This window comes from Monodelphis domestica, chromosome 5 (genome assembly GCF_027887165.1).
Source record: "Monodelphis domestica isolate mMonDom1 chromosome 5, mMonDom1.pri, whole genome shotgun sequence".
Taxonomy (NCBI): domain Eukaryota; kingdom Metazoa; phylum Chordata; class Mammalia; order Didelphimorphia; family Didelphidae; genus Monodelphis; species Monodelphis domestica.
Window position 1 is genome coordinate 202,009,765 of NC_077231.1, and position 13,717 is coordinate 202,023,481.

At 40.6% G+C, this 13,717-nt stretch overlaps 1 protein-coding gene across 2 annotated transcripts in view; it reads right to left on the reverse strand.

Annotated features, from left to right (window-relative positions):
- Nucleotides 1–1,131: 1,131 nt before the first annotated feature.
- The window catches only part of UBE2H (ubiquitin conjugating enzyme E2 H), a 147,426-nt gene continuing 134,840 nt past the window's right edge, over nucleotides 1,132–13,717 (reverse strand). For both annotated transcript variants that reach the window (XM_056799701.1, XM_007504303.3), the window contains 2 exons: nucleotides 12,521–12,649; nucleotides 1,132–5,592 (listed from right to left, as the gene is read on the reverse strand). In XM_056799701.1, the coding sequence (XP_056655679.1) occupies nucleotides 5,468–5,592; nucleotides 12,521–12,649 (254 nt within the window). In that variant the 3' untranslated portion in view covers nucleotides 1,132–5,467. The remainder of the gene's footprint in view (nucleotides 5,593–12,520; nucleotides 12,650–13,717) is intronic.

A 13,717-nucleotide genomic window follows, 5' to 3' on the forward strand; every position in this document is an offset into this window, starting at 1 on the left:
CTGGCTGTCCTCTAGGACTGCTCAAGTCTCATCACCTCCCAGCTTCTTCCAAGCCTCAAAGTCCCACTTTCTGCAAGAAGCCTTTCATGGTCCTTCGTTTTAGTACCTTCTCTTTGAGATGATCTCCCAGTACTTCTCCTCAATTTTTGAACATTGTTGCTTATATGTGGTCTCTCCAATTAAGATTGTGAATTCCTGGTCTGCAGGGGCTGCTTTTTGCCTTTCCTTGTATTTCCATCACTTAGTACCCAGCCTGGCACAGGCTTGGAGCGGTAGAAGGAAGGCTGCTCAATCTACAAGGAATGCTCTCCTCCCCTGCCTTGGGCTGTGAGGGAAGGCCACAGTAGCAGTGGGAGATTCCAGGAGAATGCAGGCTGTTCACTGGCTTACTGAAAAAAGGAAACCATCAAAGATGGCAAAAGGATCAGGGTTTAGTTGAGGCCAGGAACAAGAATGGAAAGGGGGGAAGGGGAAGTGGAAGAGGTTGGTGGGATTTTGGCACATAGGAAGGAGGCAGTGTAGACAGATAGTGGTCTTGCTGTCCAAAGAAACCATCCAAACCAGATGTTTGTTTAGATACAGTACCATCTAGTGTTGACTGATGGCAAGTGCCTGATGTCTAAAGAAAGGTAACCAGAAATGCTGGAACAATTCAGTTAAGGAAGATAAGACTCCTTGGATACAGATGATCCAACCCCCCAATCCTGTATTCAAGAAGTGGCCTCTCGCCTGGGGCCATTTTCTGGTTGCACTCATTGACAGGAGCCTGAACTGCTTCGTGGTTGGGAGATTTCACCTTTTGCGTAAGGCCTAAAACCAAGAAGTGGGCAAACTGCCCAGCTGAACCAAATTTAGCATGTGGGTCAGGCCACTCTACTTTAGAAAAGGTCTAGTGGAAAAATGATATAGCTCTTTTTTGAACCAATTGCTAACGGCTTATACTGTAACCACACATAATGCCAGACCCAACTACTCGGCGGCCTCACACTCATCCCCCGGAAGGAGCGATTTGTGCTCCGAGGTCAACACTCTGCAGACAGATTTAGGAGGCCAGCCTCTGGGAGTCCAGTTCCTAAGAGAAGACATAGGGGCTTCTCAGCTGAGCTTATTGATCAAGGTCCAGCCAAATGCCAAGGTATATACATTTTATTTAAAAAAGTTTACAGTTCTTTCATTATACACAACTATTTGAGAGGTTATAGTCTTAGAGAAGAGGCATTCGTCCTGTTGACAGATGTGCCCACTACATCATCACAATGCAAGAAAAAAAGGTGGTAGGGAGGAGGGTATGGGGGAGAAAAAAAGATAAAAATCTTAGACTCCAATGAAGGGCTTTGGAAGCCCCGTTCATCTCTTCAAGTATCACACAATATGTACCAAATACAGTCAGTAAATAACGGCCATTTCTCATGATGCCTACAGATCTGCCAGAGGGCCTGCTTAACTGAGGCAAACCCAAAAGCAGGACCCTGCCCCCTTGAATGGCATACAGTGATGGTGGAGAACCCTCACCTAGCTAAAAGCTGCTCATTATTTCCACATCCCCTGAGACACCCACAAGACTCAGACTCCAATGAGGAATCCAATGCCTTCCAGAATCCTCTGTGAACGTTCCACATGACCAGGGGGAAAATGAACATGGGTTAAGACGAGGGAAATGCTGCCCTCCTAGAAATCTGAACTAAGTTGATTTCAGGGTATTGGTTTGGGGGTACTGATTAAAAAATATACACGCACACACGCACACGCACACGCACAAACACACGCCCTGCTAACTTTTCTGAATGATTTAAAAAAAAAACTTTACTGGATGAGTCCATGAGACTCAAAAGGCTCACAGACAATTTTAGTCGAGTTAGAAGCCAATTCCTGAACCGTGACTAGAAATCTCACTCATCAGGATTAATAGAGGATGCCTCCTTTCATTTTTTTTTCCAGTCATCACAATAGGAGGCTTAATACAACTCAAACGTCAGACCAAAGAGAACTGGGAGGTTCATGGAGTTTGTTGAGATTAAACTCCTTTTCAGAGCTTAAACACTTCTCTGACTTTACATTGACCTGTTGGCAATTAGAAAAGCTTCTTTTGAAGTGGAAAGAAGGTTGTTGGGTCCTGGCGAGATATGGCAATTTCTGGTTATGATCCACCTCCAAGGGATGAGACGCCAGGGTAAAACTGTACGGTGACCTGGAAGCGGGGGCATGGGGAACGGGGGGGACACGCAAGGACAGGAGCCAAAGTGCCCGTTTCTAGGTCACCCACCACTACTCACTAGCTTCTAACAAGGCTCCGGTGTTCAAGAATCCATTGAGCGCCGGCAAATGGAGGATCAAATGCTGCTGGGTTGAAACTATCTTGCTTGTTGGGATTTGGCCAGAGCTTAAGATCAGTCATATGAACAGGGGCAGAGAATGGCATGGTGCTATAAAACCACAAGGTAGTATTTCAGAAAGTACAGCTACTGCCTGAACTGATAAAGGAAAACAAATTGTCATTGCTATTTGCCTAAATGGATGTGTCTGGTCTTCCTTGGGGGCACTGGTTCCTGGTCTCAGCTGTAGAAGGGGGAAACCCAGAAAGGTTTGGACCACAGACAGAGCAAAATCTACTTTGGCTTACTCTCCCCATCTGTATTGGGGGTGGGGGTGCCTGGACTCCCTTGGAACACAGAGAGCCCTCTATTACATGGGACCCCCCCCCATGGGCCTCCATCATAGTAAAGGGGCAAAGACGGGGCATATCAAATGTTAACCAGGCAATCTTTTCTGACATGCAGAAAACCAGTTTCCACATACAGAGAAAACATCCCATCCAGAGCCAAGGAAACATGCACAGACTCACAGCTAGTCCCTCAGAAAGGATGTGTACAGCCTAAAAGGACACCATGCAGTTCATAATAGAAATGGCAAGAGGCCCTGAAAGCTAACAGAGAACCCTAATCAAGGACACACGGACACACTCATGCACACAAGCACACGCACACACACATACAGGCACACACGCTACACAATGAAACAATGCTCAGATTGGCTTATGGATCTCCAGAACGAGTCTCACTTAGGAGAGCACCCTGTACTATAAAAACCTCTGATGCTGGTGCTTTAGAGTAGAAGGAATTGTTGGCTTGTCGGTTTAATTAAAGAAATGGGCCTTGGTCATGGAGACGAGAAGTACACTGGTTCACATGCCCCCAAACCTGGTTATGGACTGGCAACCTGGTTATTAACTAGATTAAAAACAATAGTTACCTGGAAATAAATTTAAGGTAATTAGAACACTATTGTTTATACAATATTGAAAAAATACAATTTTTTATTGTTTTAACTGAAATCACCACCCCAGCACTTTAAGCCTACCCCTAAATAGCACCTACAGTAAAGGTTATAGCACAAGCAAACTGCTAATTCAGCAGGTAAGCATGTTAGACAGTGCCAGCAGAGATACCCTCCCTCCCCCAAAGTAATGAGAATACAACGTGCTAGATAAGAGTTAACGTACACCATTACAGGTTAAATAGTTAATACTACCCTTCCAACAAGCCACAAATGCTAGATAGATCACTTCAGCACGGTAACTAACCACAGCCCTACGTAACTGCACTTTTTTATCTTAAAGAAATAAAAAGGAAAGAAAACCTTTTGCGTCATGCCCGTAATTAACATAAAATAAATTCTTTGTATGTCTTTTTATTTAGGAAAATAATCATGCTAAAGCAAGTTGTACTTTATATAGATTTTTCAAAGTAAAAGAGATTGATTGTGCTTTTTTAATTAAAAAAAAAAGATAGGATATCTTCCAACCTCATTGACTCAAACCTTGTGGAATACAGTACTTCTAATTTTAAAAATGCATTTCAGAAAAAAAAATTTTTTTTTAAAAATCTACTGAATGAGCCCTATGGGACATTCAAAACGTTAGTTTTTAAAGTGTCTCAATATTGGCTAATTCTGCTACTGTCCTTACTGGTTGCACCAAAAAAAGAATCAAAACTTTTCTGGCTGTCTAAAAACCTCCACAAAACTCCCTAAAATACAGCAGGCAACATTAAGATCTGAAAGGAACTTTGTAGGCAACCTCTGGACATGCAGCTAGCTGAGTTTACATCTGATTGGTGGGCATTTTAAAGTGTCTAATTCCCTTTTAGCATTAACAGGGGGGAAAAAAATCCACCTTCAAAACCTGTTCTACTACATGAGAAGATATTTCATCCACTCCCTTTCCCTCCCCCCCCTTCAGAAGAGTCCCTTCAACTATATCTGAAGAAAGTTGCACCTGTTTTCCCCATGTATAATCACTTTGGGTGGAATAACCTTTATTTGCTCAAATTTGTCTTCTCTTAGAATTCTGAATGTGTATGGGGTCTGCAATAGCCCTCCCCCCTCCCAGGGGCAGACGGTTGCCAAGCCGCTGCCAAGGGGTGGCAGAAGAAGGGGGGGAAAAAGACAACAATGAAATGAGAGTGCCGAAGTATTCGTGGCCATTGGCCCAGTCTTCCCAGGTCTAACGCTCAGCAGAATGACTCGTTTTGATGATGAGACCCTTCCTCTCCTGGTAGATGAAGAACAATTTGCAGCATGTGTCTAACCACAGCTCCAGCACAAAAGAGCAAGTTTAAAGCTCTCAGTCAAGGGCAGCAGTCTCAAACTGGCAAAGAAGTAGAGTCTAATTGTGCGTGTGCTCTGAATGAACCCAAGCACTAGCCATGTCATTTCCCTCCTTTTCCCCCTCTGAGCTCAGAATCCAGACCAAGAAAATGAGTCATGTCCAGAAAAAGGATTTCAAAAGGTCCCCAAAGCAAATACCCTCGTGGTTGCAGAGCCCTGTAGCTTGAAGGGCAGGAATCCACATATAAAAAAGTACTTAAAATCCAAGTCAAAAAAAAAAAACCTTCCTTTAAGCGTCACTACTCCAGATGGATAGCTCCCTGTCCTGGGTCCCGGTCACTGCCCGTCACAGGGCGCCAACATTAGAGGGGAGGAGCAGCCCCGCTACTCTCTAAGCACGCTCACACCAGGCCTTCTCCCTCCCCACGTCTCTCCTCTTTACCTTGAAAAAGCTCTAGTCTACCTTAATGTCCGAGGGTCGGTCGGTTGGGTTTTTTCTTTGGAACCACCAATAGAGGAAGCAGGATTTTTTGTCCTCACGTCTACCTATCACAGCGGCTGTTTCATGGCCGGCTCAGTAGCGTACAAGTTGACTTGGCCAAATGGACTTATGAATGCATGCATTCGGGCTGCATATTGCTACCAAAATGGAATGTGGGAATATGCTATGCACCTCAGGTTGAGAAATGACCAAGAAATCAAGATCTAAAGGGTGATATATAATATATATATATCAATGCTATTATTCATAAAAACCTTGTTTAGTAATAAAAAAAATTGCTTTGTTTAAATATGAATATTATAGTCTGCTTCTCATGGTTAGGAAATAATAGTCTTTCTGAAAAGCAGGTGGCTTTTTCTACTACAACTCCATGTCCTGGGCCTCGTCTTCCGAGAAGTCAGACATGGAGCTCTCCGACGAGCTGTCCCCAGTGCCCTCTTCCTGTTCCTTCAGCGCCTCTTCTGTTGCATACTTCTGAATGTACTCTGCAGAGGGGACAAGAGAAGGAGGCACAGTGAGCAAGTGGCTGAGTGAGCGAGATGCCTCCTGGGAGCACGGTGCTCCCTGGCCCAGACCTGGTCAGCCTCCTGGAGCACTTACAGGCCCACCAAGGACAAAATGAATGACCATGAGAGGCTGTGAGATGGAGGGAGATTGTCAGAAAACCTGACACCATCCAGCCTCTGCTTATGACCTCTCCAGCCTTGTCCCTCGGGCTTCTTCTCCATCAGCCCTTTTTCTTGAGGGAGAGCACAGTCCTAGAGTCAGGAAGACCTGAGTTCAAATTTTGCCTCAGACACTTACCAGCTGTCAGACCTTGGGCAGATCATTTAACCTCTGTTTCCCTCAGTTTATGATCTGTAAAATGGGGATAATAGCACGAATGATATCATAATTGTAAAGCACTTAGTTCAGTGCCTGGCACAGGGTGCGAACTATATAAATATTAGCTGTGATTATTCTCTCCAGTGGAAAAGATCTCATTATGGTCCTGTCCTTCCTAGAGGGACAGCTCATTTGTTGTACCTCCTAGTCTTCTAAAAGGTCTTTAACAGAAAGCCTTTCCAGACTGCCCCATGCCTCTTACTTAACAGTAGGTGAGTACCACTCACTTGGCACCCAACCATGGTATTTTATGTTATTTATTGCTCCTAAAAATGAGGAGAAGAGCTAGAAAAGAAGGAGAAGATTTAGCTATTTTTAAAAACTCTTACCTTCTGTCTTAGAATCAATATTAAGTATCTGTTCCAAGGCAGAAAAACAGTAAGGACTAGGCAAGTAGGGTTAAGTGACTTGTCCAGGGTCATATAGCGAGGAAGTGTCTAAGTCCAAATCTGGATCCAGGACTTCCCTTCTCCAGATCTGGCTCTCAACCCACTATCTGCCCTAATAAGAATCAACTATTAAGAAATATAGGGTTTGCCTTCCCAATGACTGGGGAAAGGATTTGGAATTGAAAATAAAAACTGAATAAAAAAAATAAAAAAGAACATACAGTGAAATCCTTTCAGTTCAATTCCCAGGACTTTAGCCAGGCCTCTAGTCTGGTTGATTTTGATCTCAACTTTGATTTTGCAATGCAGGATATTCCCAATAAGATCTTATGGATACAAAGTGTGGGTTTGGGAAAAAAGGTGTTTCTTTAGCAGGTAAAAAAATGCAACTGATATTATAAAAGAAGAAATCAGTTAAACAACCACAGAAGAGAGACAACTGGGTTGCTAATAAGACTGAATTAGTGCTTGAGGTCCCAAACCTAAGTAAGGACATTACAAGAGCATTAAGAAGCCTCTAACTCTTCAAACAGGTCCAGAAATAGACCTGTTGGTTTTCCAACCAAGACTTCCATTCCTCAATAAAAGACAAGCTCCATGAGGTCAGGGCCTGGGCTGTTGCTGTTATTCGGCACCCCCACTCCCCAACCCCCACACCCTCGGGCTTTCCTAGAGTGCACCTGACACCAGGACTCTATACATGGCTTCACTTCTCTAAATTCAGATTTAGATAAAAAATGAGGAGGGGGAAAGTATCTTCTACATTGTTGCTCCCTGTCTCCCCAATGATTCCCTTTCTTTAACCCTTACCTGGTTCTTCTCTAATACTCTTCAGTTGTTACAGAGAAAGAGATGGGATGAGATGAGAAAGACAGGGGGAGCAAGCCTGCACACTCAAGCACACATAACTCATGAGCTATTAAGCGTCCCCTCCATGTTCAAGCCATTGCATTAAGACTAAGAAGACAAAACAAACAAATTTAAGGCCCTTAAGGAGCTTATATTCTACTGCAGGTTACAACCAGGACACAGAGACAAGAACAAGACAACATGAGGAAGGGAAAGAGGAAGGACAACTTGGGGAGACGAGGAAAGGCTGTGAGTATGAGGAAGAGTCACCTGAGCTGGGCAGGGCAGAAGCTAAAAATTCTAAGCTGGAAAAGTAAGCAGAGAGAACAGTCCAGAAACAGAGTCAAGATGGCCAGCTCCCTGACATTCAAAATAGTAAAAGCAATTTAACTTGAAAAGCCAGTGTGTGAGTTCACCTTTCCATCCCCAACATCTTTGCTCCACTCTGTCTAGAGTTGAAAATATCCCTTTTTTTAGCAGTGGAGGTAAGATCAACTGGCATTTAGTAAGTGCCTACTATGTGCTAGACACCGTTAAGAACTGAGAATACAGAGAGGCCAAAAACCCATCAACGAGTTCAGTGTAACAGGGGAGACACTATGAGAACAACTGTGTACAAACATAGACACACAGGATGAATTGGGAGCACTCTCAGAGGCAAGGTTGACCAGGAAGAGATTTTTGCAGAAGGTAAAATTTTGGCTAAGATGTGCAGGAAGTCAGGGAGAGGTTAGGCGGTGGAGACAGAGGAAAGCGTTCAATGTGTACTCCTATATGCTTCCTGCCTGTTTCTATTTGCCTCAAAAATTTTGTAATTATTTTGTATTCTATGGACTCAAAAAACCCAATAGGTCTTTGTTTTACAGTTTATAATCACAGGCAAGTAGACTCTCTTACTATGAGAACAGACTTTGAAATGTTATTGAATTATAGATTTTACCTGTCAGAAACCTGGTTAAAAAGGGTCACTGAAAATAGTTCAGTAAGTTAAAAAATATTAATAACAGCTAACCTTTGTATAGCATTTTAAGGTTTAAAAAGAGCTTCAAACACAATATCTCATGGGGATGTTCCGATAATCCAGGAAGGTAGATGTTATTATGATCCCCATTTTAGAGATGAGGAAACTGAGGCAGGTCTTCTCAATTCCAAATCCAGCACCACATCCACCATGCTACCAGCTGCCTAGACACAAGTGGCTCCTTAGTGGCTTTAATTTGTATTAGTTACTTAAGAATAAGGCTTTTTCAACCTAGGTAGAAATCTGTTGCCTGGAAAAATTAGAAAAACCACCAAATAAATCACTGAAGGTACTCCCATAAACCCTAAGTGTACAATATTCACATAAAATCTATATCATGAAAAGATTCACACCTAACCCAAATGCTTAAAGAAACTGAAGCCTAGAGAGGTTGAATAATTTACTCACAATCATACAAGTATTAAACAATATCTGGATCTAAACCCAGATCCTCTGACTTCAAGTCCAGGGCTGTTTTCACAAAAACTTTGTATCTAATTATAGTATAAAATTTTCAAGGTTTTCTAAAAGGGTGGTGATTAGAGGACAAAATTAAACTCTGAGGGATTAAATTAGTCTCATTCTTCCCATGGAAAATATATAAAATTTAACTCTTTGATCAGAATAATATATATGCATGTGAGAGACTTTACTGTGGGGAGTATCCATGTGAGAGAAACTAGTTTTGAGCATCACCACCATCACCCTTCCTTCCCCCCTTTTTTTGGCCTCCTATACTATCTATAGGGAGTCTCTCCAAAGAAAATGGCTGGAAAGGAGCTAAATCTCCCAGGACTGTTAGCTCTATCTTTAGAAAAGTAGAAGAAACAAAATGCCTCACTGAGAACAAATACTTACAATCATGTTCTAGCTAACAGAGTCATTATTCAGTTTCTTCTACTTGTTCTTAGCCAGAGGTAACTCAATATTGAAAGACTGGTAGCAATGCCAAAGCACATAAGTACTTGAGTGGTTCCCAACTTGGGCAGCCCTGATCTGACAATTTATATTATCTATCACACATGACCTATACCATTAGCTAAAGAAAAGTGCTAAGTGATTTCCATACTGAAGAAGGGTAGTAAGTAAATTTATGTAGCAGCGATATTATAATTATGCTTCAGTTTCAAAGTCTATTTTCCATATCAATTTAAATCATTCTTGAAGCTCTTTTTCAAAAGTATTTCCAAAAAAGAGTATAGATAAATACTTATTATAAAATGCTATACTTGGGAAATTTAGGCACTTGTAATTAATGAAATACAAGCAGAGTTTCATTTACTAATGGTGTAGAAATCCTGAAGAGTAAGTAAGGTAATTACTGAAATTGCAACTATTTTTCCTACTAGTCTTTACCCTGGAAATATATGCTTACCAAATAAAGACCTCTTAGACACTGAAGGGAGTCTAAAAGTTAAATTCCAACAAAGAAAGTTTCTTTAAGAACTTCTCACAATTTGAAATGGTAGTCCTTCTTTTAGCCATGAAGACATTTAAGAGTTCAACAATCAACTGTCCACATTTATAGGCTTAGTGAACTTTAGAAGTCTTAGAATCAAAACACATGGCATCAAATTTTCTGCTTTAAAAGCAGGGAAATATACAAAATAGCTATTAAAATCATTTCCTAACAATTGATAAAAGCTGAAATAATTAGGAAGGTTTATAACCAATCTTCCACACATGGCAGATGTATCTGACAGATCTGGTTAGTAAGAATTCCTTAAGTGTACTCACTTTGAAACTAAATTGGTTTCCACTTAGGACCAAAATTCATGCTAAATGTTTCTGCTGGTAGAAATAGTTATATAAGGTGCCAGACAATGGTCAACCATAATTCCAGGGCAGGGTAGAATGAAGAGAGAAAATAGATTTTTTTTTTGTTCATTAAAAATGAAACAATTTAAAAATAAACAATAGTTCAAGACAACACAATAAGGGATATTTTACAATATAGGACCCAATTAGGTGCCATATGAATTCTACAGACAATAAGTACTAAAAGAAGGCTTTCCTTAAAAGATGGGGTTTGAGGACAACCAGAATTTATAGGGAAGAAAAGGATAAGATGAGTGTTTTGGCCGAGGTAAGAAATATAAGATGTGCTTGAGAAACAGTGAGCAAATAGAGAAGACAAGAATGATAGGCTGATATAGGGTATAAAAGGCCTTGATGATAGGTTAAAAAACAAACAAACTTGGACTTCATCTTTTAGGCAAAGGAGAGTCATTAAAAAATGATTAGTAGAATGAAATGATTGAAACATAATTTTAGAGAAATTAACCTAGTATTAAAATGTCAGATGAAGATATTTATAGGAGGAAAGGAGGGAAGTTTGTATTTGGTAGCCTCTATCTTCTCAAGACAACCATAGAGGATGAAATGAGAAAAGTGGTTTGCACCATTCTCATTTCAGGAACTAACCCAATTCTTTGGGTCATATCTGGCTAATCCAGAGGGAGTATGTAAATCATTTTCTTTTTTGTAATTATGCTATTGTATCTGTCTGTACAAAAATAAGTATCTCAATTCTTCCTCTAGTAAAGACTAGACACCAGAAATCCATGCAATGTTGTCACAAGAATTGCTCTATTTAACATTACCTAATCCTGCCATTAGACATTTCCTGGGCCAAAATTTTAATATTTGGTTTCAAAAGTCTATCTTGAAATTGACATTCATTTTGCTGTACAAGGCTTTGAAGTTGGCAAAGTGCTTTACATACACTTCAAAGATACTTAGTTGCATTGAGTGAATAGATATTAAGTACACCAAGTGTTCCATTTAAAGTAAACTAATTTTTCTGGGTTTATTTTTCCTACTTATGCAAAGCCTTTCGGGAACTGAAGATGGTAAGAGAAGAAACCATCTTTAGGTGACAGATAATACATATTCCAATATTTTTTCTCCTGTGTTTTCATGAAAAGACTCATCCACAAGCCATGTTTAAATAATTTTGACTGTAATCTCTTGCAGGTGCACTTCAAAGAGGGCAAAAGTCTTGGCATTTATTGAGGAAGCTGATGTTCTGGGTTGCTGAGCAGGTGGGTAGCAAGTTATGCTAAATTGGACAGTCACCAAAAGGAAGTCTGCCCTAACCTGAAGAAACTGGAGATTTTTCATAGTGCCTTTGAATTCCCTTCCTTTTTTGGTGACATTTTCATTTTCATTTCAGCATAATTTATGTGCCCTCAAACTAGCAAACTACTTCAGAATGGGAAAAGAGGTTTCTAAGCTTTTAAATATATGCACAAATGAATATAATTAGTTCACTTTAATCCTGGGGAACTAAGTGCCAGTTGTTTACTCACTGTTAAATTGCACATTTTAGTAGGAAAGAAGAAAATAAACATTTATAGTGTGCCTACTATACGCCAGGCTCTGCGCTAAGTATTTTTAATAATATTGTCTCATTTGATTCTTACAACATCCCTGAGAGGTACTATCCTTAACCCCATTTTATAGCTGAGGAAAGAGGCAGACAGAGACTCTCTGCTTCTAAGTCATTACCATGAGAGAGACAAGGCTAAAATGACTATTTCTACTAGGTTTCATTTATCAATCTACTAAATTTGACCTTACTCCTCTGAAACAGCAGAGTGATTTTAAGGGCAGAGCAATGGTGCCCTGAATTAGTGGTGGACCCGAGTTCAGGACTTTACACCACTGGATGTTTATGATGAAATTAATATTGGTATACCATCAACTATCCATCACAATGTGCCTCTTCACCTTTTCCAAACTCTTCGTTTCCTTCTTCTCTTTCCTGTTTCTATTTCTTTCTTTCCCTTAGGTTTGCCAATGACATTTATTCATGAGCAACATTCAGCCCTGGAAAGAGTGGTCTGTTATTGCCAAGAAGGTTACTGATACTTATCCTGGAGCATGCTTCTCAATCTAAGCTTGGAGAGCTAGAGAGCAGTCGGGATGGTAGTGGAAACACAAGGACAATTAAACCCTATGGCAGTGATGGTGAACCTTAAAGATACGGAGTGTCAACCCCACCCCACCCCACCCCCCCAACCCTGGCAGAGACCCATTGGACTACTGGGCAGAGGGGTGGAGAAAGTGAGAAATATCCTTAAGACACATGGAGAAGAGGAGGGGAGCAGCTCCGCACCAAGTCCCTCTGGCTTTCTAGTAACAAATTCTGGTGGGCAACTGCAGGTGTTCCCACAGAGAGGGCTCTATGTGGCCTTTTTGGCACATATGCCATAGGTTTGCCATCACTTCCCTATGGCCTCTAAGAAAAACTGTTTATCATCTCACCTTTAATTTTCTGTTTGTATTCTTCTGGTCGATGAAGGTACATGGCTGCAGCATCACCATTTAGAGGATCTATAGGGTTTGGATAGGCCAGCAACTGGGGCAGGAACGACTCAAATATATTGGTAAGATCTACAAAAGCACAAATATAAGTGTTTCAACATTTGAAAATGTACACTTTTCATGCACTGGAACAAGGAAATAGGTTTCTATTTCATCTATGACATATATTCCAGGAATTCACTTATTGTTTTTCTTATTACCTGCCAAGCTACTAAACAAGCTTATGATAACTGGTTTCAATTTCTTTTTCCCCAGCAACCATAAAATTTGTTTTTTAGCCAGTAAAGTTGTTGAGTGCATGCTTGGTATCCAACCCCTAGACAACCATTATATCAACATTTTTTCCTTTTCTGAGAGCCATAGGTGAATTTAAGTTCTATAGTAAATTATGTCTTGAACCCTAAAATTAAAGACAATTCCTATAACTGATTCATTCTACATGTTGGCTTTCCATTCAGCAAGAATACAACATATTTTGCTATGAATGATTGTTTTCTCCTTAACAATCCCTATCATTCTATTTTTATTTCTTACATTTTCTTGAAATAAGAATCTTCCACATCACTTTTCTTCATCTCCTATTCCTCCCACCCCAAAATAAACATTTAAAAACACCACATTTCTCTAAAGAAATTCAATGGAATTGTATAGGCTCATAAGATCAAAGGTCATCAAGTCCAACCTCTTCATAAGAACTGAGACCCAAGAAATTTGAGATTTGACCATGATCACACAGACTTTTAAGTAGCAGAATGAGAACCTGGTATTAGTTCCTCTGGTTCCAAATATAGCCCTCTTTCGAATGTGCCAAGCTGAGACCTCTCAAGACATGATATCTGAATGCAATCCTCTTACAGGGTTCAATCTCAGTAGAATCTTCCTCCAATTATTCAGAGTAACAAGAGGAGCAGAACATAGTGGACAGAGAGTAAGTGGAATTCTAAGTCAATTGGACCTGCAGTTCAAGTTCCAGTTGGCTGTGACATATACTGGCTGTGTGACTCTGGGGAAGTCACTTAACCTATCAGTGAGTGGTCTTGAGCAATTCTCTGAAGACTATAAATTGGAGAATAATTACAGACCTGACTTGGTAGAAGGTATTCCCCTCACTAGCAATTCCTTACATCAATGACAACT